The sequence below is a fragment of the Oncorhynchus keta genome, chromosome 19, assembly GCF_023373465.1.
Source record: "Oncorhynchus keta strain PuntledgeMale-10-30-2019 chromosome 19, Oket_V2, whole genome shotgun sequence".
NCBI classification, from domain to species: Eukaryota; Metazoa; Chordata; class Actinopteri; order Salmoniformes; family Salmonidae; genus Oncorhynchus; species Oncorhynchus keta.
In genome coordinates this window covers 75,614,811-75,635,664 of record NC_068439.1, presented here as the reverse complement: position 1 = coordinate 75,635,664, position 20,854 = coordinate 75,614,811, and the positions used below count along the sequence as shown (strand labels likewise).

The 20,854-nt window shown below is 43.1% G+C and overlaps 1 protein-coding gene across 4 annotated transcripts in view; it reads left to right on the top strand.

Annotated features, from left to right (window-relative positions):
- The window catches only part of LOC118398858 (pleckstrin homology domain-containing family G member 3), a 124,578-nt gene that overhangs the window by 29,569 nt on the left and 74,155 nt on the right, over positions 1-20,854 (top strand). For 2 of the 4 annotated variants that reach the window (XM_052471312.1, XM_052471310.1), the window contains exon 1: positions 18,721-19,057. The exons of 1 other annotated variant lie outside the window; for it this stretch is intronic. In XM_052471312.1, coding sequence (XP_052327272.1) covers positions 18,850-19,057 — 208 coding nt within the window. In that variant the 5' untranslated portion in view covers positions 18,721-18,849. Of the gene's footprint in view, positions 1-18,719; positions 19,058-20,854 lie in introns of those variants that run through there. One more of the 4 variants, XM_052471311.1, reaches the window with a different exon arrangement.

The following is a 20,854-nucleotide window of genomic DNA, read 5'->3' as shown; positions in this document are numbered from 1 at the left end:
TAAAAATAGTCATTTGCTTATTTTAAATTTGCTTCACTTCATTAAGGAGGTGTATGAATTGTTGCCAGTAGGCCTATTCAATACCCTGAAAGTAGGCCTATATTGAAAAACATTCATTGTGACTGATTTATGGCTGTAAAAACATCCAAAACACAGAGGTCAGCGGCCCTTATGGTAGAGTAGAATCAAATGGTTTATAGCACCCCATATTTCCTCTTAACCTCTTATGGTAGATGACTAGGTCCCCAGGTTGATGACTAGGTCCCCAGGTTGATGACTAGGTCCTCAGGTTGATGACTAGGTCCTCAGGTTGATGACTAGGTCCTCAGGTTGATGACTAGGTCCTCAGGTTGATGACTAGGTCCTCAGGTTGATGACTAGGTCCCCAGGTTGATGACTAGGTCCTCAGGTTGATGACTAGGTCCCCAGGTTGATGACTAGGTCCTCAGGTTGATGACTAGGTCCTCAGGTTGATGACTAGGTCCCCAGGTTGATGACTAGGTCCCCAGGTTGATGACTAGGTCCCCAGGTTGATGACTAGGTCCCCAGGTTGATGACTAGGTCCCCAGGTTGATGACTAGGTCCTCAGGTTGATGACTAGGTCCTCAGGTTGATGACTAGGTCCCAAGGTTGATGACTAGGCACCCAGGTTGATGACTAGGCACCCAGGTTGATGACTAGGCACCCAGGTTGATGACTAGGCACCCAGGTAAGACTTAAGGCTACAACTGTCAAGAATTGTCTGTAAGCTGTGAAGGGGCGAAAAATGACAAGCTCAGTCCAAGGTCTCTTCTTGACATTGGGATTTGGTTAGATAAATGGCATTAAGAGAATTATTAATGCACACTATGTTTGAGAACATTTTGTTGGCTGGTTTAAAAATGCCTGCTCCGGGAATGTTTTCTCAGCACATTTGAAAGGAGATTAAAAGATCAGCACCTTTTACCTAGAGTGTTTTGGTGACATTATGCCAGACGTTGCATTTTCCACTGAAATGGAGCTGATTAGCTAGCCTACTATAACCACTCTACAGAATTCAGAGAGCTTAATCAATACAGGGTCAAGCAGAATGTGTAAAAATGCCACAGAAGAGACAGAGGTAAGTCTTCCCCTCACTGAAACTGAATGTTGGCCTGAATTATGACAAAAGACCCTTGAAACTAGACCAATTTCCTTACGCCGTGTTTCATTCTGTTGATCAATTTGGCAGTCTTGGTTACAGTGTTAACCTGTTTTGTATGATAGTCCCAGTGTGTTTCCTCTGATAACATGGAGTAAAGACTGAATTCTGGTTCTCCATCCATCTCATAGCATCACCTGGCCCATGAGACACAGGGAGGAGGGCATTCCACAGATACCACCTCAGGCCGAGGGATGATTTGTTTGAGCGGTAGCCCAGCACGATGCCTGTCAGACTGCTTTCTTTCATTACACAAACCCAGCAAGCGTCTTCCAAGCAATCATCAGCTCAACACCAAGGTTTCCAAAGAGTGGGTGGGTGGGTGGTCAGGATAGTATCGAGGAAGAATGTAAGAGATCAAGAAAAAAAAGTAAAATTAGACACCCTGACGATGTTCCTACGTCATCACGGCGGCAAAAGGAATTCATTTGTAATCAGACTGACATGAAATTCGATACACATCTGACCACTATACTGTACAGTATGTACCATGGCTTGTTTTTACAGTCTCCAGAACCCATCCAGTGTTCTGCCTGGCAGGAGAACGCTCCACACTTACATCCAGACATGGAAAGAACATAGACCAAATTCGGTTTGGCTGTGGAGTAGGTCTGAGAGCCCACTAGCTCAAATATTCATAGGTTCATATCGATTGTAAATCTTAGTCTCAACCGCGGTGGAACACATGCTTTCAGGGAGGATTACCTCTGATATCGTTTTTAATAAATCAGACGTATAAATGAAACCAGGCTTCTTGTCCAAACAGGCTCACCAGCTCTGAGAATCCAAAGTTCATGGCACCTCATATTTAAAACCCCTTTGCAGATATTCTGTATATTCAGTCAGGAATAAACAGTGTGTACTGCTGCCCAGACTATTAGGTTGCTGAGCATACATGACTTGATACATGGTTGGAAAGGAGTTTTTGTTGCTGAGCATACATGACTTGATACATGGTTGGAAAGGAGTTTTTGTTGCTGAGCATACATGACTTGATACATGGTTGGAAAGGAGTTTTTGTTGCTGAGCATACATGACTTGATACATGGTTGGAAAGGAGTTTTTGAACCCCAAACTGTTCAGCTCAGACATCTGATTTGAATGCCCAGAGAACTGTTAGCATGGTATATTATAGTAAATCATGTTCACACTGTTTATGTTGCCAACACTGCTACTTATCAAGTCAGCAAGGATTGCTGTGGTTATTGGGAGAAGCTGCAGTTGACAACAACTAGCAACATACAACGCTGTGTATTGTGTACTGTTGGCACACAAGGTGAAGGGAGATTTTGCCCCCCTCTGTGTGCTTGAACAGTTTGGAGACTCAATGTTTTGACCAATCAATGGTGTCTGTGGCAGTGAACTTATGCTGCTGAGAGAGAGAGAGAGAGAGAGAGAGAGAGAGACTTAAAGTAGGTAAATGGTTTAAGTGGCTTTGGTGGGCAGGCCGTACTATACAAGCCTTCTAGTACTGTATGTTGTGAGTGTAAACCGGAGCCATTAACAGACCCAATGAAACGTTAGGTAGGATGTACAGGGACATATGTTTTGTTCTTGGCAAATGTTTTCCTCATTCCTCTACACTCCAACATGGATTAATTGTTATGATGTGATTTTATATAGAATATATTATATAGAATATATAATCTCATATGGAAAATGATTGACTAGTGATTTGTCTCCGATTGGGTGAGTCAAGTGGATAATATTTGGCCATGAAAGAAGATATTTGTTCTGCAGTACACTCATGTGATACCGCACTCAGATGTACTATTTGGGTAATTGTACATAAATAATGTAATATTGGGTCTGAAGTGTGTTATGGACGAATACCAAGTTACTTAGAAGCTCCACTGTACTTTTAGAGGAATGCACCAGGGGGAGGTTGCTGTCTGCACTTCACTGGTGTCCTGCTTATCTGATTACAGCAGGCTACTGTAAGTGCCTCTGCTAACAACCCGGTCTCTTAATGCCAAACCACACTACAGTATATTGTTAGACTAAGAATTTGACTAAATAAATGAGTCAAATGTTGTTTTTCTCCCCACCAACATTCCTTCTAGTTTGACCTTAGACATATATAAACACTTAGACATATATCCCCCACATCACACTTTAAGATGCATATCGCCCTAACCTTCCAGACATGTTCAGCAGAGTAGGGATAGGCTGGCTGCTGCTGCACTGGGCTGTCTACGACTGCAGTCAGTGTGAGTGGAACCTCTAGCCTGGCTGCAGATCAGTGCAGTCCGCAGGCTTAATGCTGTCAGTTCCCTCTGAACTAACACTAATTGGATAGAAGTTTTTCCACCAGCGAAGGGAGGCAGGTGTGTTTTGGCCGAGGATACAGACAATCTGATTTGATGAATGGGAATGCTGTGAGGGTTGAACATTTTTTATAAAAGAGGGATTTGATTATGTTTTAAATACGTCAATCAGGATTTCTGAATGATTTTTCTTGGAGTTTTTCCAGAGGAAAGATATTAAGGTTTGTAGTCATTTTTAAGGACATTGAATGTACCGTTTTTGATTGCACTATAATGGGATGTTTCTGTTATGTATATGGAACTAGTTATCTTTTAAATAATGTATTTGTTTGTGATGGCAAGCCTCATAGTGAGCAAATCACCAAGTTGTTGTGGGGTTTTATCAACTTTCCATTATTCATTAGTCGTATTCAGCATTATTTAATGAATTGTGATTGTGCGACCTATTTGGTTTATAAGACTACAACCTAATCCTGCAAGAACAATTTGTATGTGAAAATATCACCTGTTTAAGTTCATTGATGCCCTTGTCTCACAAAAAAATATATAGTTGTAAAAATAAATCCCTGTCAGACCCTTTACAGAGTTTATTTTTTAATTATAATTGTTTTGCTTTGTTTAACAGGGAGTCCCATTGAGGCCAGGGTCTCTTTCCCAAGGGAGCCCTGCATACCCTGATTTACAAAATACAATAGAATACAAATACATTAAAGAAAAACAATCACATTCATAAGCAAGGATCTCTCCAATCAACCTGTAGGACTGCCTAAGAGGCACCATAAGATCCTGTTGTAAGGAACTCTGTATGTAGATTGTTCTATATATGGGGTGCAAATCAATGAAAAGCAGTTTTACCTCTGAGGAGACCAGAGGGATTTCCAGAGTTACCTACACGGCCTCAGGGATGGCTATCTCGTCTGTAAACACTGGCCCTGGAACATTGAAGCGCTTATCATTTGCAATGTATGAACAAAACACTTATTTCATAACCGTATCATCAGATGATCATGAATAACTCATGTACGAGCCCAGTTCCATTTTTAGTTTAATAGGACCAAGCCAGTGTTTTTACCTCGCGTTAAATCATTGTGAGGGGAAATAAGATTTAGTGATAATCTGTTTTCCTGTCAGCTGGTAGTAGTCGCAGGACACACAGTGCAGTTTGAGAGTTCACCTATGTTATACAGCTCCTAGGCCAGCCCTCAGGGCAGGAGTCTCTCATAATAGAGCTTTTTGAGTTTTTTCCCCCCTGGAATAGGAAAACCCACACCTGAGTTAGCGAGGTGCAGGCCGGGGGAAGGCAACACTTTAGAAATAAGGTCGAGAAGAAACAAGATAATCACGCACTTCATAACTATTAAGTAGTATAACCAATGCGTGTTTGCCACAGGGATCCATAAGCATTTAAGCAGTAATGGTATTCCCAGCTGAAATGTATTTCCAGCCATGGTAGGCGTTTTAGGGCCACGGTAGGCGTTTCAGGGCCACGGTAGGCGTTTCAGGGCCACGGTAGGCGTTTCAGGGCCACGGTAGGCGTTTCAGGGCCACGGTAGGCGTTTCAGGGCCACGGTAGGCGTTTCAGGGCCACGGTAGGCGTTTCAGGGCCACGGTAGGCGTTTCACGGCCCCCGGTAGGCATTTCAGGGCTACTTTTGACCATATTAGGAAGCACTAGTTGGAGATCCTTCCCTTTGCCTAGAGTTACGAGTCACAATCATCCGTCTCTCTTCCTTCGAGAAATGTGTCATGGTTTGTGGGGACCCAAAAAAGAGCTCCTACACATTCCTCCTCTCTTTGAAATGCTATACTTTGGCTTTGATGTCTGCATTCATTGACGTTTTATAGTTCTGTCTGTCCCCCCGTCTCCTATACTTTGTGTCTCATGTGTTACCACTCACGGTGAATTGAACCAAGTGAGGGAATGCTGTGATCCTAGGAGTGTGCCAAGGTTACAGTTTATTTGAAAGCCAATGGCTTTTTCAGTAGCTACTAGTGGGCCCTTGTCCAGGGGACACCACTGCATCAGGATCAAGAGCCGGTCTCTTGACCTCACCTAGCAGCAGGGATTAGGTTAATCTGGCCCCATTGGATTGAGCAAGAATAGGGTCAGTACAATGGGAATGATTCCAAGAGATAAACATGTCCCTTTCTGAGAGACAGTCCTATGAGGGTCAGTTGCCCTCACCCAATTGTCACTGCCCCCACACTGTTCTGCAAGTGCCAAAAACTATTTCAACAAAGTTCATCCCATTACGTCCATCCTGGATGCAGGTAGATCAACATTACTGCTGAGGTCATATACTTAAAACACCTATTTTGTAGCCTGATCCCAGGTCTGTTTGTGCTCTTGACAACTCTTGCTCATTGTCAAGACAAACCGGTTTGGCATGACAATGAGTGATGCGGAGTTGGCATGATTGCACAAACAGATCTGGAATCAGGTTACGTATTTTGTGTGTCATCAGTTGTTTTGGGTCACACAGTGGTCTGACACACATGCATTAAAAGTTGAAAACCGTACATTATGTAATAGGTTGTCTAATCCTGTATCCATTTGATGCAGGACAAATGGAAACGTGTAATAACAACGTTGTCTCTATTTTTTTGTGGAAAAAAGGACTCCCTGGTTTACTATTCATTTTGTAGGTCTGTTCCGAAACGGTTAATGACTTTATCAGAACCATTATTTTTCAATGAGGTAACGGTTAAGGTCTGAACAACGTAGTGGACTCTTGTCTACTACATTGCATTAACCTCGTTCTACAGTATGTCTTTATAATCTAGCTGGGCTGCGAGGACAAACTTGCATTGATGCTGCACTCTTGTTTTGTGAACGGTAGAGTTGTAAGCCCATTACCACAGATGGTCAGGAGATTTCCCTTAAAGGCCCAGTGCAGTCAAAAATGTGATTTGCCTGTGTTTTATATATACTTCCATACTATGAGGTGAGAGTAATTCTGTTAAATTGTGAAAATTATGGTAATGTCCTTTTAGTGTAAGAGCTATTTGAAAAGACTACCTGATATTTCAGGCTGTTTTGGTGGGATTGGGTTTTGGCCTGCTTAGTGACATCACAAAGCAGTAAATTGGTTAATAGACTAATAAGAAAGAGTTCAACTCTCTGCCAATAATAGCTAGTTTTCAGTTTTCACCTCTGCAATTAGACCACTACCAGACAGTCCTAGCTAAATTCTAGCTTGAGAAATTGCTCTTTGCTAAGAAGCTATTTTTGTTACATTTGTACCATTTCCATTGAAAACTATCACAGAAATGATTTGAAATTGAGATAAAAACGGCTGCATGTGACCTTTAAAAAAAATTAAAGGCCACTCAAGCACATTTGGGTTTTATCTGTTGTAGTTGTAGCGGTAGGGCGGATTGGGATTAAGAACGCAAAGAAGGATGACTCAGTTATAATCCCCAAGTAGTCAAATTACCCAGCAGGCCATTCTAGTGCATCTAGACTACAATACTCCCAAGTGTGTCATTGTCATAATTATAATTTAGAGGTGGAGATTATTGGGCTTTTTACACATGAAATGAAGTCCACTCACAGGGCAGCGCAGGTTTACTAACCACTGAGTGAAAAGAAAGACTGTCCTCCTTTTACTGGCAATGATCAAGAACTTGTTGCATCGGTTGAGTACTGTACTGCGTCTTTTGTCGTAATTTGTTACTTGGGCTAAGAACCTGATAAATCCCGAGATGCAAAATGATACTGGATTCCATAATTCCCAGTGTCAATCCTCATTGGGTCATTTACGTCCCATGTTTGGTTGCCTCAAAACAAACTATAAATGCAAGTTGTGAGGATTTAACAACCACGTGATGGTTCTTCTATAAGAGATGTTGGACTGAGGCACCTGCCTCATCAACTTTATCACTGAACTTGGTTTATACACACACACACACACACACACGCACACGCACACGCGCACGCACACGCACACGCGCACGCACACACACACACACACACACACACCCCAGTCTGCCATGAAACTCTGCACAAATCATGTATTGTTTTAAGTGTGTAACATAATAATCCAGCGAAGCACATCTCTAGTTGCCCACACAGGCCCCAGAGAGGCTGGGATATAGCTTAGCCCCAGTTGCTGTGCGTTGCCTCCCTGATGAGGGCATGTTTTCTGGAGGGAGTCACTAAGAGAGACCGGCTAATTGGCTTGTTTCCAGTGGTGGAAAAAGTACCCAATTGTCTGGATTAAAAGTAGAGACTTTAGAAAATGACTCAAGTGAAAGTCACTGGATGACCAGGGATGTGCTCTGTTTAGTGAGTCCTCCAGATCAGAGGCAGTAGGGATGACCAGGGATGTGCTCTGTTTAGTGAGTCCTCCAGATCAGAGGCAGTAGGGATGACCAGGGATGTGCTCTGTTTAGTGAGTCCTCCAGATCAGAGGCAGTAGGGATGTGCTCTGTTTAGTGAGTCCTCCAGATCAGAGGCAGTAGGGATGACCAGGGATGTGCTCTGTTTAGTGAGTCCTCCAGATCAGAGGCAGTAGGGATGACCAGGGATGTGCTCTGTTTAGTGAGTCCTCCAGATCAGAGGCAGTAGGGATGACCAGGGATGTGCTCTGTTTAGGGAGTCCTCCAGATCAGAGGCAGTAGGGATGTGCTCTGTTTAGTGAGTCCTCCAGATCAGAGGCAGTAGGGATGACCAGGGATGTGCTCTGTTTAGTGAGTCCTCCAGATCAGAGGCAGTAGGGATGACCAGGGATGTGCTCTGTTTAGTGAGTCCTCCAGATCAGAGGCAGTAGGGATGACCAGGGATGTGCTCTGTTTAGTGAGTCCTCCAGATCAGAGGCAGTAGGGATGACCAGGGATGTGCTCTGTTTAGTGAGTCCTCCAGATCAGAGGCAGTAGGGATGACCAGGGATGTGCTCTGTTTAGTGAGTCCTCCAGATCAGAGATAGTAGGGATGACCAGCGATGTTCTCTTGATAAGTGTGTGATTTGGACCATTTTCTTGTCCTGCTAAGCATTCACAATGTAAAGAGTACTTTTGGGTGTCAAGGAAAATGTAAAAAGTCAATTTTATTTAGGAATGTAGTGAAGTAAAAGCTGTCAAAAAAATAAATAGTAAAGTACACATACCAAAAAAACTACTTAAATAGTACTTTAAAATATTTTGTTACTTCAGTACTTTACACCACTGCTTATTTCACATCAGACATCCACTTTACTTAACAGCCCTAGAGACAGACACTCACCAGGAATTTGCAGAATTGCAATAAGGAGTGTAGAATGACTGGAATCTCAGTTATTCTGCCATGTCCGTAGCCCACAAATTAATGAAATATTTGTGCGCTCCCTGGACACGAGTAGTTAATCTTGCATAATCCCTCTCAGCATGATAGAATACCGAAATGTGGAAACTGTTTTGTAGGGTGATAATAACAACAGTGTTTTAGGCTGTAACTCACCTCATCCACCACTGATGTTTAGCTAGCACCCACCTTGGTGATGTCATGGCAGCTCGTCTGCACCACAGACTTCACTACACATCAGCTGAGAGCTATGGGTGAAACATGCCAATTAGGATACAGCTTCCGATATTAAGCTGACGCCGAATGACTCATTCTCAGAAAGGAATGACCACAATTAAAGGTGTTGACGGTGATACAAAACCAACCCCACACCACGTGAGTCTGATCCCCTGCACGCTAATCCAAATCCACTTTGCTTATCATTTGCTTGTTAACAATAGCCATATTAGAGGGTGGGCGGAATGAGAAAGTAGCCTGGTCCCAGATCTGTTTACCCAGTCTGACCAACGCCAGTGATTATTATCATAAGAGTTGGCTCTACAGAATAACCGGGGACCAGGCTAGGGAGGAAGCGCTCCTGTGGATGAAATGCTGTGTGGAACGGACTGTGTTGTCCTATTCTCTGATTTGGTTATCTTTTGTTCTGGTTATGGCGCACCAGGCAAACCCCCTCAAGAGAACCCTTGTGTTTTCCAAACAGACGTGCATTATGCTCCTGCCCAAGACAGAAAACCCAGCCATGGGATAAACAAGCGCCCTCACAAAAGGGCAGCGCTGCTTATTCTTTAGTATGGGGGCAGGCGGTACAACAATATAAAAAATGTGATGACATAACTGTTACCATCGTTGTCTATGTACTCTTCACTAAACAGCAAAAATACCACAATGTATATTGTTATTGTCCAAGAGCTTGTATATATTGTGATTATGCCATTGTGTGGCCTTATCCCATACTGTACAGCAGTGGTTCCCAACCAGGGGTACTAGGACCCTGGGGGTATTTGGCCTATCCACAGGGGGTACATGAGAAGACTCATGAGACCATAGGCTTACTGATAAAATGTACATGAGGTAATTTTAATTTTATTTAAACTTTTAACTAGGCATGTCAGTTAAGAACAAATTCTTATTTACAATGACGGCCTACCCGGTCAAACCCGGACGACGTTGGGCCAATTGTGCGCTGCCCTATAGGGTTCCCAATCACGGCCGTTTGTGATACAGTCTGGAATCGAACCAGGGTCTGTAGTGACGCCTCTAGCGCTGAGATGCAGTATCCTTTGATTGCTGCGCCCACTCAGGAGTTCTGGGTAGAGCAAAATTCAGTTGGTAGTACAGTAACTGGAACTGGTTGGGGACCACTGCTGTACAGTATGGACTAGCACTGTTGTACTGTTTCTCAATAGATGCATACATCTGTCAGAATCCATGTCTTCCCTGCTTCCAAAGTAGCTCTCTATCAACCAGCTCCCATCACCCCTCTATCAACCAGCTCCCATCACCCCTCTATCAACCAGCTCCCATCACCCCTCTATCAACCAGCTCCCATCACCCCTCTATCAACCAGCTCCCATCACCCCTCTCCCATCACCCCAACCAGCTCCCATCACCCCTCTATCAACCAGCTCCCATCACCCCCCTCCCATCACCCCTCTATCAACCAGCTCCCATCACCCCTCTATCAACCAGCTCCCATCACCCCTCTATCAACCAGCTCCCATCACCCCTCTATCAACCAGCTCCCATCACCCCTCTATCAACCAGCTCCCATCACCCCTCTATCAACCAGCTCCCATCACCCCTCTATCAACCAGCTCCCATCACCCCTCTATCAACCAGCTCCCATCACCCCTCTATCAACCAGCTCCCATCACCCCTCTATCAACCAGCTCCCATCACCCCTCTGGTCTCATCTGTCACAACACCTGTAGCGAACACTCCATTCCCAGAACATTTTATTTCAGGCTTATAATGGCTACCTTTTCAGGGTTGCCAAATTCTGGAGACTTTCACCAAATCCCTCAGTTGGAGGATTCCCTCCTCATTCTGGGAGTCCTCCAAATGGGATTGGTGGTGAAGCTGGGAAGTTTGTTAGTTGCCAGGAATGTTGCGACCCTAGCTTCCTTTCATGCATTTCGTGTCAAGTTTTAATTATAGCTATATGTGTTGACCGGAAATACAGATTTTTATTATATCTATAGGTGTTGACAGGAAATACGGGTTTTAAATTTAGCTATAGGTGTTGACAGGCAATACTGGTTTTAAATTTAGCTATAGGTGTTGACAAGAAATTCAGGTGCGGTTTAAACGCAGATTCCTCCTCTACTCAGAATTCCTATGTGTCACAGTCAGTATGATGAGAAAATCGTGATGTGTATGCACACAAGCTTATGCTGTCTGTCTTTTTTTAATCTATTTTAATTTGCGACTGCATCTATTTTGTAGGTCTATTCATTGCCCATGTTGGAAAAACATACTAACGAACGCTGTTGCCTCCAAAGGGTTCCACTACTTTTCAACTTAATTTTCATCATCAAGTTCCAAGTTTTAAATCACATGCACAAGTACAGTGAAATGCCTTTCTTGCTAACCCCAACAATACAATAATGAATAGTAATGTATTGATAGAAAAAAAACACACACGAAAAATAAGAATAGGAAATATTAAGTAAATAAGCATGCAGGAAATATTTAAGTCAGATATTTACATGTACAGGGACACTGTGGGGACGAGGCAACAGGATATAAGATAAAACAGAGTAGCAGCAGCTTGTATTTGATTGTGTGTGTGTGTGTGGAGTCGGTATAAATGTATGTGCATATTATGTGTGAGAAAATGGAGAGAGTGTGTGTGTGTGTGTTGAGTGACAGTGTATGTAGAGTGCAAAGATTGAAATAAAAGGTCAATAAAGAGACAAGGTGAACACAGAGAGTCTGTGTGGCTATTCTGTTAGATTGAGGGTGTTGCTATTGCCATACGAAGCAGTGATGCAGCCAGTCCAATATGCTCTACTCAATGGTACAGCTGTAGAACCTGTCGGGGATTTGAGGGCCCATGCCAAACTTTTTCAACCTCCTGAGGGTGATGAGACAATCATGGCTTCACGACTGTGTGTGTTTGGACCATTTTATGTCTTTAGTGATTTGGACACTGAGGAACTTGAAGCTGTCCACCTGCCGCTGCCAGCCAGTCGACGTGGATGGTAGCGTGCTTACCACCCGTTTTCTTGTAGTCTACGGTCAGCTCCTTGGTCTTACTGATGTTGAGGGAGAGGTTGCTGTTCCGGCACCACACTGACCTCCCTGTATGCTGACTCGTCGTCGCTGGTGATCAGGCCTACAACCGTCGTGTCGTCAGCGAACTTGATAATTGTGTTTTAATTTGTGCGTGGCCACACAGTCGTGGGTGAACAAGGAGTACACCACCTGGGGTCGGGCCCGGCAGGAAGTCCAGGATGCAGTTGCAGATGGAGATGTTTAGACCCAGAGTCCTAAGGTTGGTGACGAGCTTGGGGGGGACAATGGTGTTGAACGCTGAACTGTAGTAAATGAACAGCATTCTCACATAGGTATTCCCCTTATCAAGTTGGATGAGGGAAGTGTGGAGAGCAATTGAGATTGAGTCGTCCATGGATCTGTTGGGGCGGTATGTAATTTGGAGTGGGTCTAGGGTGTCTGGGATAATGGAGATGTGTGCCATAACCAGCCTCTCAAATCACTTCATGATTACAGAAGCGTGTCCTACAGGGCGGTAGTCATTGTGGCCTGAAGCCTTAGTTCTTGGGAACAGAAATACTTGTGGTAATCTTAATTTGTGGATTACAGACGAGGACAAGGAGAGGTTGAAAATGACTGAATATGCCTGCCACCAGTTTTGCGCATGCTCTGAGAACACACCCTGGAATACCGTTGGGGGGCCCGTGGCCTTGCAGGTGTTGACCTGATTTTAAAGACCCTTTTCACGTCAGCCTTGGAGAGCGAGTTCAGCCAATCCTCATGGTCGGTGACGGCCCTCACACCCGGCTCGATATTGTCAAAGCGTGCATAAAATGTATTGAGTTCATCTGGTAGAGACACATCGTTGGGCAGATGAGGGTTGGGTCTTCCTTTAATCTGTAATGGACTGTAGCGTCAGGGTTGTCGACGATAGCTCTGTGCCGTAGCCCGGCTCTCTGTGTTGATCCAGGGCTTTTGATTGGGGATGCAGCGAACCCTCACCGTGGGTATAACATCGCAATGCATTTTCTAACGAAGCCGGTGATGGAAGTGGTTAGCTCGTCAATGTTATTGGGGGAGTCTCTAAACATATTCCAATCAGAGCTAGCAAAGCAGTCCTGTAGCATAACCTCTGATTCTGGTGACCATTTCTCAACAGAGCAAATTGCGGTACTTCCTGTTTCAGCTTCTGCTTGTACAGTTTGTTAAGCACCAGCTTGTTATTATTGTCCTGAGGTGGAATGTATACAGTAGAGGTCGACCGATTTTTATTATTTTTCAATACCGATTATTGTAGGACCAAAAAAAGCCGATACCGATTAATCGGCAGAATTTTTACTTTATTTATTTGTAATAATGACAATTACAACAATGCTGAATGAAAACTTATTTTAACTTAATATAATAAATCAATAAAATCAATTTAGCCTCAAATAAATAATGAAACATGTTCAATTTGGTTTAAATAATGCAAAAACAAAGTGTTGGAGAAGAAAGTAAAAGTGCAATATGTGCCATTTAAGAAAGCTAACGTTTCAGTTCCTTGCTCAGAACATGAGAACATATGAAAGCCGGTGGTTCCTTTTAACATGAGTCTTCAATATTCCCAGGTAAGACGTTTTAGGTTGTAGTTATTATAGGAATTAGAAGACTATTTCTCTCTATACCATTTGTATTTCATTAACCTTTGGCTATTGGATGTTCTTATAGGCACTTTAGTATTGCCAGTGTAACAGTATAGCTTCCATCCCTCTCCTCGCTCCTACCTGGGCTCGAACAAGGAACATATCGACAACAGCCACCCTCGAAGCAGCGTTACCCAAGCAGAGCAAGGGGAACAACCACTCCAAGTCTCAGAGCGAGTGACGTTTGAAACGCTATTAGCGCGCACCCCGCTAACTAGGTAGCCATTTCACATCGGTTACACCAACCTAATCTCGGGAGTTGATAGGATTGAAGGCATAAACAGTGCAATACTTGATGCATTGCGAAGAGCTGCTGGCAAAACGCACAAGATTGCTGTTTAAATAATGCTTACGAGCCTGCTGGTGCCTACCACCGCTCAGTCAGACTGCTCTATCAAATCATAGACTTAGTTGTAACACAATAACACACAGAAATACGAGCCTTAGTTTCCAGATTCAACCATATTAATGACCTATCATCTCTAAAACAAGATGTTTATTCTTTCAGTAAAATACGGAACCGTTCCGTATTTTATCTGACGGGTGGCATCCATAAGTCTAAATATTCCTGTTACATTGCACAACCTTCAATGTTATGTCATAATTACGTAAAATTCTGACAAATTAGGTGGCCCGAACCGTTGCATATACACTGACTCTGCGTGCAATGAACGCAAGAGAAGTGACACAATTTCACCTGGTTAATATTGACTGCTAACCTGGATTTCTTTTAGCTAAATATGCAGGTTTAAAAATATATACTTCTGTGTATTGATTTTAAGAAAGGCATTGATGTTTATGGTTAGGTACACATTGGAGCAAGGACAGTCCTTTTTCGCGAATACGCACCTCATCGATTTTATGCAACGCAAGACATGCTAGATAAACTAGTAATATCATCAACCATGTGTAGTTAACTAGTCATTATGATTGTTTTTTTTATAGGATACTTTTAATGTTAGCTAGCAACTTACCTTGGCTTCTTACTGCATTCGCTTAACAGGAAGGCTCCACATGGAGTGCAATGAGAGGCAGGTGGTTAGAGCGTTGGACTAGTTAACCTTAAGGTTGCAAGATTGAATCTCGCTATATATATATATATATATGGTAGCCTAGTGGTTAGAGCGTTGGTCTAGTAACCTAAAGGTTGCAAGTTCGAATCCCTGAGCTGACAAGGTACAAATCTGTCGTTCTGCTCCTGAACAAGGCAGTTAACCCACCGTTCCTAGGCCGTCATTGAAAATAAGAATGTGTTGTTAACTGACTTGCCTAGTTAAATAAAGATTACATTAGACAAGAACAGCTCAAGGACAGAACTACATTAAAAAAAAATAATAATGGCACGCGTTGCCTAGATATCAATGCATACACATAAACTATCGAGGTTATGGTATCTTGTCCGAGAACCATGTTTCTGAAAAGCAAAGAATATTGAAGTTCCGATAGTCCCATCGGTAGCAAATCCACGATCAGAGGTCATCCATCTTTTCAAGTGACGTTTATTAGCCAGTAAAATATAAGGAAGAGGTGGCCGGTTTTCCCTTTACCTAAATCTCAACAGGATCTCCCCTCTCTTGCCTCTGTAACGCCTGTGTTTTTTTCTTCTTTGGTAGCCCGGAATTACAGAGAGCCCAGGACAGAGGGGTCGAAGTAGAAGCTGGAATTGGGGGTTTATTACTGCCTATCTGATGTTCAAGAGTTCTTGTCAGTTGTAAGAAATAATAACAGATACTTTTCATGAAAATAGAGTAAAAATAAACAAGAAAATAATCACATAATAGCAAACTTGGGTCGGAGCTTGCTAAATGGCAGCCATCTTAATATCATCTCCAGCACAATACCAGTTTCTACATATGTGAAAACGGTGCAGTTCTGTCTTGTAGAAAAATAAATGAAGTAAAAAATGTTCTACCAGATAACATCAAAAATGCAAACATTTTAAAAAGTGATGTTCAAACACTACGAGAGTCGCGAGGACGTGGGGAGCAAGAAAATACCCTCCCTAGCTAGAAACTAGTTGTAGAAAATACCCTCCCTCGAGCTAGAAACTAGTTAGAAAAGATCGAGGTTTTGAAAAATCATCTAGTTTTTCTTTATTTTAGAAAATCCTAGCTAGAAACCTACCCTCCTCGAGCTGATGTAGAAAATACCCTCCCTCGAGCTAGAAACTAGTTGTAGGTTTTGAAAATCACTTTTCTTTATTTTAATCCTACCATGTGATGTCAGAGAAGCATTTTTGTTTTATGACTTTCCTTCTCGTTTTAACCACCGATCATAGAATCGCCTAGTTTCACCTGTGTAGACATCTGTATGGTGCGGAAGATAATGAATATAATGTTGAACATTGGCGGAATTGCCCTTTAAAGATGAACCATTTGGGCTCTCTTGAGTCACTTATCTGATTTCCAAAGTTCACTTTGAATGAATTAGGCTTTCAACGGGCACTTACGTCATCTACCCTTCTCAGCAATGCCATCTAAGAATAATCCTAAATGCTCCCACTGGTTAAGTATTACTGGCAAGGCATGGCCAGAGACAACATTTGACTGTTTTAACTCTTTATACTTGTGGGAATGGGCTTATATGAATAGGGCTACATTTTGAGTTTCTTACAGAATAAACATGAAATGCATAACCGTGGCATGGGGAAATTGGTCTAATAAAGGTAAGGACAGTTGACGAGACTGAATCCAAACATTACACTGTTGATTTTATGTGCCTTTCTATATTTACTGTACTTTTCTCTCCATTTGTTGAAAACAAAATCAGAACATACTTTGGATACATTCAGGGGCATGATAAGAATATGAATTGGAAATGTGGGGTAGTTGCAGCCTAAGACCAACAATAATGACGAGGGTTTGAGTGCGAGGCAAACTGACTCCTTCTGTCCAGGGTATGACACCTTGTCACCAGGTAACTGTACATCAACATAGTGATCATCAATGTATATGAGTTTTATGATATGGAAAAGTGAAGTGCACATTTGGACTGTTTGGCGTGCTTGCATGACATCAAAGTGGTATTTGTTATAACCCTCAAAGTCTCATCTTTCATAATGCATAGTCCTCTTAATTAACAGCATTTCCCTTCGCTTGGACAACAAAACATTTCCAAAAGTTGCCCAATTAGTTGGAGTGATGGGGGAACTTTTTGTTGTGGGAGGAGCTAAAGTTCAGAACGGCTTCCAGTCAAAACAGAGCTGTGAATCGCAGAGCCAGAGCTCTGACTTGTATAACATGTTACTGAACCGCCTCGGCTTTCCAATTTAGCCGTTTAGCCCATTTTCAACCCGTATACATACGGGTATGAGAGTAAAAGGTTAAAGCCAATTTCCTGCAGTTCTACCCTTTTTGCCATGGCTTATGCGGCGTTCTTATGCGGCGTTCTTATGCTATCAGAGTGACTCAAACGTTATAACAAAATCATCGGGGCACCATGCCATTTTTGGTATTGTATATTCTCCCTGACAGGCAAGTTTTTATTTATGAGATTTGTTACTTCTCAAAGAGGATCTTATTTAAAAAGCTATTGGTCCATAATGTTTTCTACATACTTTAAATCTAGTTTTCGTCGTTTAGGTTTACACTGAAAACATTTTACCCTCCCGAAAATGATCAAATTAGCAGCGGCGGAAGCCACATGGACTCCCACAACAGGGACGGTGTTAGGTGGCTAGTTTTAGTCGTATAGGGGAAACACTGGGTATTAACTGCCTGAGTGGATAGTGAAGGACAGTATTTGAGGTGTGTGTGTGGGGGGGGGGGGGTGAGTAAGCTATGTGTGTGTGTGTGTGTGCCTTTACCAAATGAGTCAAACTCGCACACATCAAGCAGTAACCCCCCCCCATGCCCACGCTCAGCCTGTGCCATTTGACATTCCCAAGGATTCCCTGCCACTTCAAAGCCGCTCATAGGTCAGAGAGAAATAAGGACGGACTTCAAACAGACAGGTTCAGTAGTGAAAGAGCACTCAGTCCACGGATTCCTCTGACCCAACACACAGAAAAGGGAATGGTCTTCTAAAACTTAGTGTTGAAAAAGAACAGGGGTTGGAAAGGATGTGTTACTCATAACAGAGGTGGGCACCACCGCACTGCCCACATCTCTGCCGTGACGCCCCACACCACGGGGTAGGTGAGGATATGAGTCGGCACAGTAACAACACACAACTGAAGCTCTCCGGTGTAACTACCTTGCTCAAGGGCAGAACGACATTTTAAAAGCGGAAGACAAATTCCAGTTGAATGCGTTCAGTTGTGCAACTGACTAGGATATCCAGCGCTTTTCCAGAGCTTTACATTACACTGGATGGTGAAAACTCACCTAACACACAGACCTGGGTGATACCACGGCAACCATTAGGAAAGCCCACCTTCAGTGGCCTATCAATGGGCCTATATGAAAGTTGCAGTTGTCACTGTATAGAATGTAAATGGACGGTTCTCATGTTCTACATTCCATTCATCTTATTGTTGTCATGCACTATGTTTTATATATGGCATGGCTCAGTCATTTCACCTGGGACTGAGCTCAGACCAACCACTGGTCTTGTCTGCTCCTGGTTTGAGAATAGTATTATGATGCCAAATTCTTCTCACCCATTGGCTGATTAGGAAAGAAATATAATTCATTTCATTCTATGTAGCTACTTCTACACCATTTTATTTTTTAATTAAAAAAAAAGTTTCTCATTCGATGCTGTTTCTCTGTGTGCAGCAATATTCCTCAGACACTGGGTGTTATTGTTCTGAGAGCCGAGGCACTGCCTCCCTAGGCAACCACTCCTCTCCGCGGAGAAGTGGAACGAGAGAGAGAGAGAGGGGGGCGCGAGGGACAAGTCTCTTGTGGAAGCCAAGGCTGGGAAGGGAGATAACGTTACATGCTGTGCATTCTTGCAATCACAATCTAACCTCCTTTTCTTCAACCTCCCTCCCTCCCTTTCCTCCAACCTCCCTTCCTCTCTTTCTCTTATGGCAATACTTTGCGTTTGACACCGAACACCCTCCCTGGTTCAAATGGGCGTGTGTGTGTGTGTATGAGTGTTGTGGGAGCGGCAAGACCAGGTGGCTTCCTCAGTTGCCTTCCACTTGTGGAGCTGTAGAGGAGTATGTCTGAAGCTCCCACCGGGAACACTGCTCACTACTTTTACCTCCATGGGTTTGTGTAAGACTGTGTAAGAAGTGTTGTTGAGACGACCTGGCACTCAAGTTTGGTACCCCATGAAGTGGCCTGGAGTGGGTCAGTCCAGCAGGTCAGTGCACTCGGTGTGTGGGAAGCAAGAGAGAGCCATGAGCACTCTGGGTCGGTCCAAGGACAAAACCTGGGGGGTCGCCCTCAGACCGGGCATGGATATGGCCACCCTCCGGAGCGCCTGGGAGGAGAGAAGGCTCCTGAACGGATTCAACCGCAAGTTAACCCGTTGGTTCGGTGAGTCCTCGACCTCTGGAAATTGTCGGATGGTAGTATTCTCTGTTCATATTTACCATGTTCACATTATGTCTTAATTCCCTGACAACGCTCCCAAGGATGACTTTGTTTTAGGGGGGAAGCTATGAGGTCAAGATTTTAAAACCTGATACTGCTTGTTGACATATTGCAAAGAATCGTAAAATCTGGGAACCTTTGTTTTACCTTCATCTTTCTTCACCCACCACTCGTTCTGATCGCCATAAACTTCCACTATAATGGAATTTATTTTTTAAAGAATCAGCACCAACACTAAGATTGCTGCAATCAATGGAGTCTGCATAATTTCTTGTCAGCATGATATTGCAGCTTCGCCCTACTTATAGGAAGCCCAAGAGACAGGACCTCTGGGATGCTTTGGAGAAAGCTAGTTGGCTGTTTTCAGACGCCAAAGCCCGTATCTATGGGACCGAAGCCGGTATCCATAGGACCGAAGCCGGTATCTATGGCAGTCTGTCTCCGGAGTGGCGGTTAAGTCCCGTGGCTTTATAAGCGCCTGCTGGTTGACTTGTGTGTTCACGGCACAGTGGTGGTCGGGGAACCTTTTCCAGATGTGCTCCACTTCGCAAAGAAGGCACTTATATTTCAACGGTGCAGAGGTTATTTGATTTTAGGATTTATATGAATCATAATGATTGTTTACAGTTGTATCCCAACTGGTATTAGTGGAGTCGTAGCTGGATCTCTTAGAAAGCCTGGACCCCCCCCCTCCAGGTGAAAGAATCAGTCACCATGAACATGCTGAACATGGGTTGGTTTATTCTCACTCCATGCCTGTCTACATGAATAGGGTTCACAGGAGTAAGAATTGTTTTTCTACTAGCCTGTGATTTATATTTGTAAACGCTAGTTCAAAGATGTCACCACATGCCTGAGTCTGCTTTGAGATGTATGTCTGTGTGCATGGAGAAATGACTTCGTTTTGATTCATAGTGTTTGGATAGGTTTGAGTGCCTTCGTACACGTTAGTATTTCATTCTACGGTTTCATTCTACACTATATGTACAGTATGTCTCCTTTGCGTGTATGCACACATTGATTGACTCCTTATTAATCATTGAAAGTCACTGTGTAACAGCCTGTTACATTCTGAAATTGTCCGACAGGCTGAAATTGTCGACGTAGCTTTAAATCTCAAGTGTTTATTTAGATTATTTTCTTGACTGCACTGTATGGAAGGAAGCTTTTTCCACCAGTAATATAGTAAAACAAATATATAGTATCTTGCAATTTTTAAATACAAAAATGTTGAGATAGTAGATCATACTTATTGGACGTGTTTATTCATTTGTAGCATTGCCTCCAAAGGAGTGTTTTCCTGGGGCACAGAGTGTGACCTAACCTTACCAGGTAAAACTCTGGACCCTAGTTGTAGGGTATGGCATGGTAAAACAGTTTTATTACAGGCTGTGATTTGACCCGTTCTTTCTAATCAGGTCATGTGGGTTTACAAAACCCACTAAAACAACAACTGCAATTAGACAATAGAACTAACCGGATTTAGCTTGCTTTATGCAGGGTTGCATTGTGTAGGTCTTTGCATCTGTAGTTAAAACGTTACTCCCACAGTATGTCATCACTTTTGGTTAATTTTTATTTTAAAGGTCTAGGTAGCCTAGCCACCCAAAGTTTGAGTATAAACCAAATTCGATCACATTCACATTTTCTCTTAACACAAATAAACAGATGTATTTTAGGCTACATATACATAGCTTAGGCATAAATGCATGTTACCGCTTGGTTTCCCCTGGCCAGGGG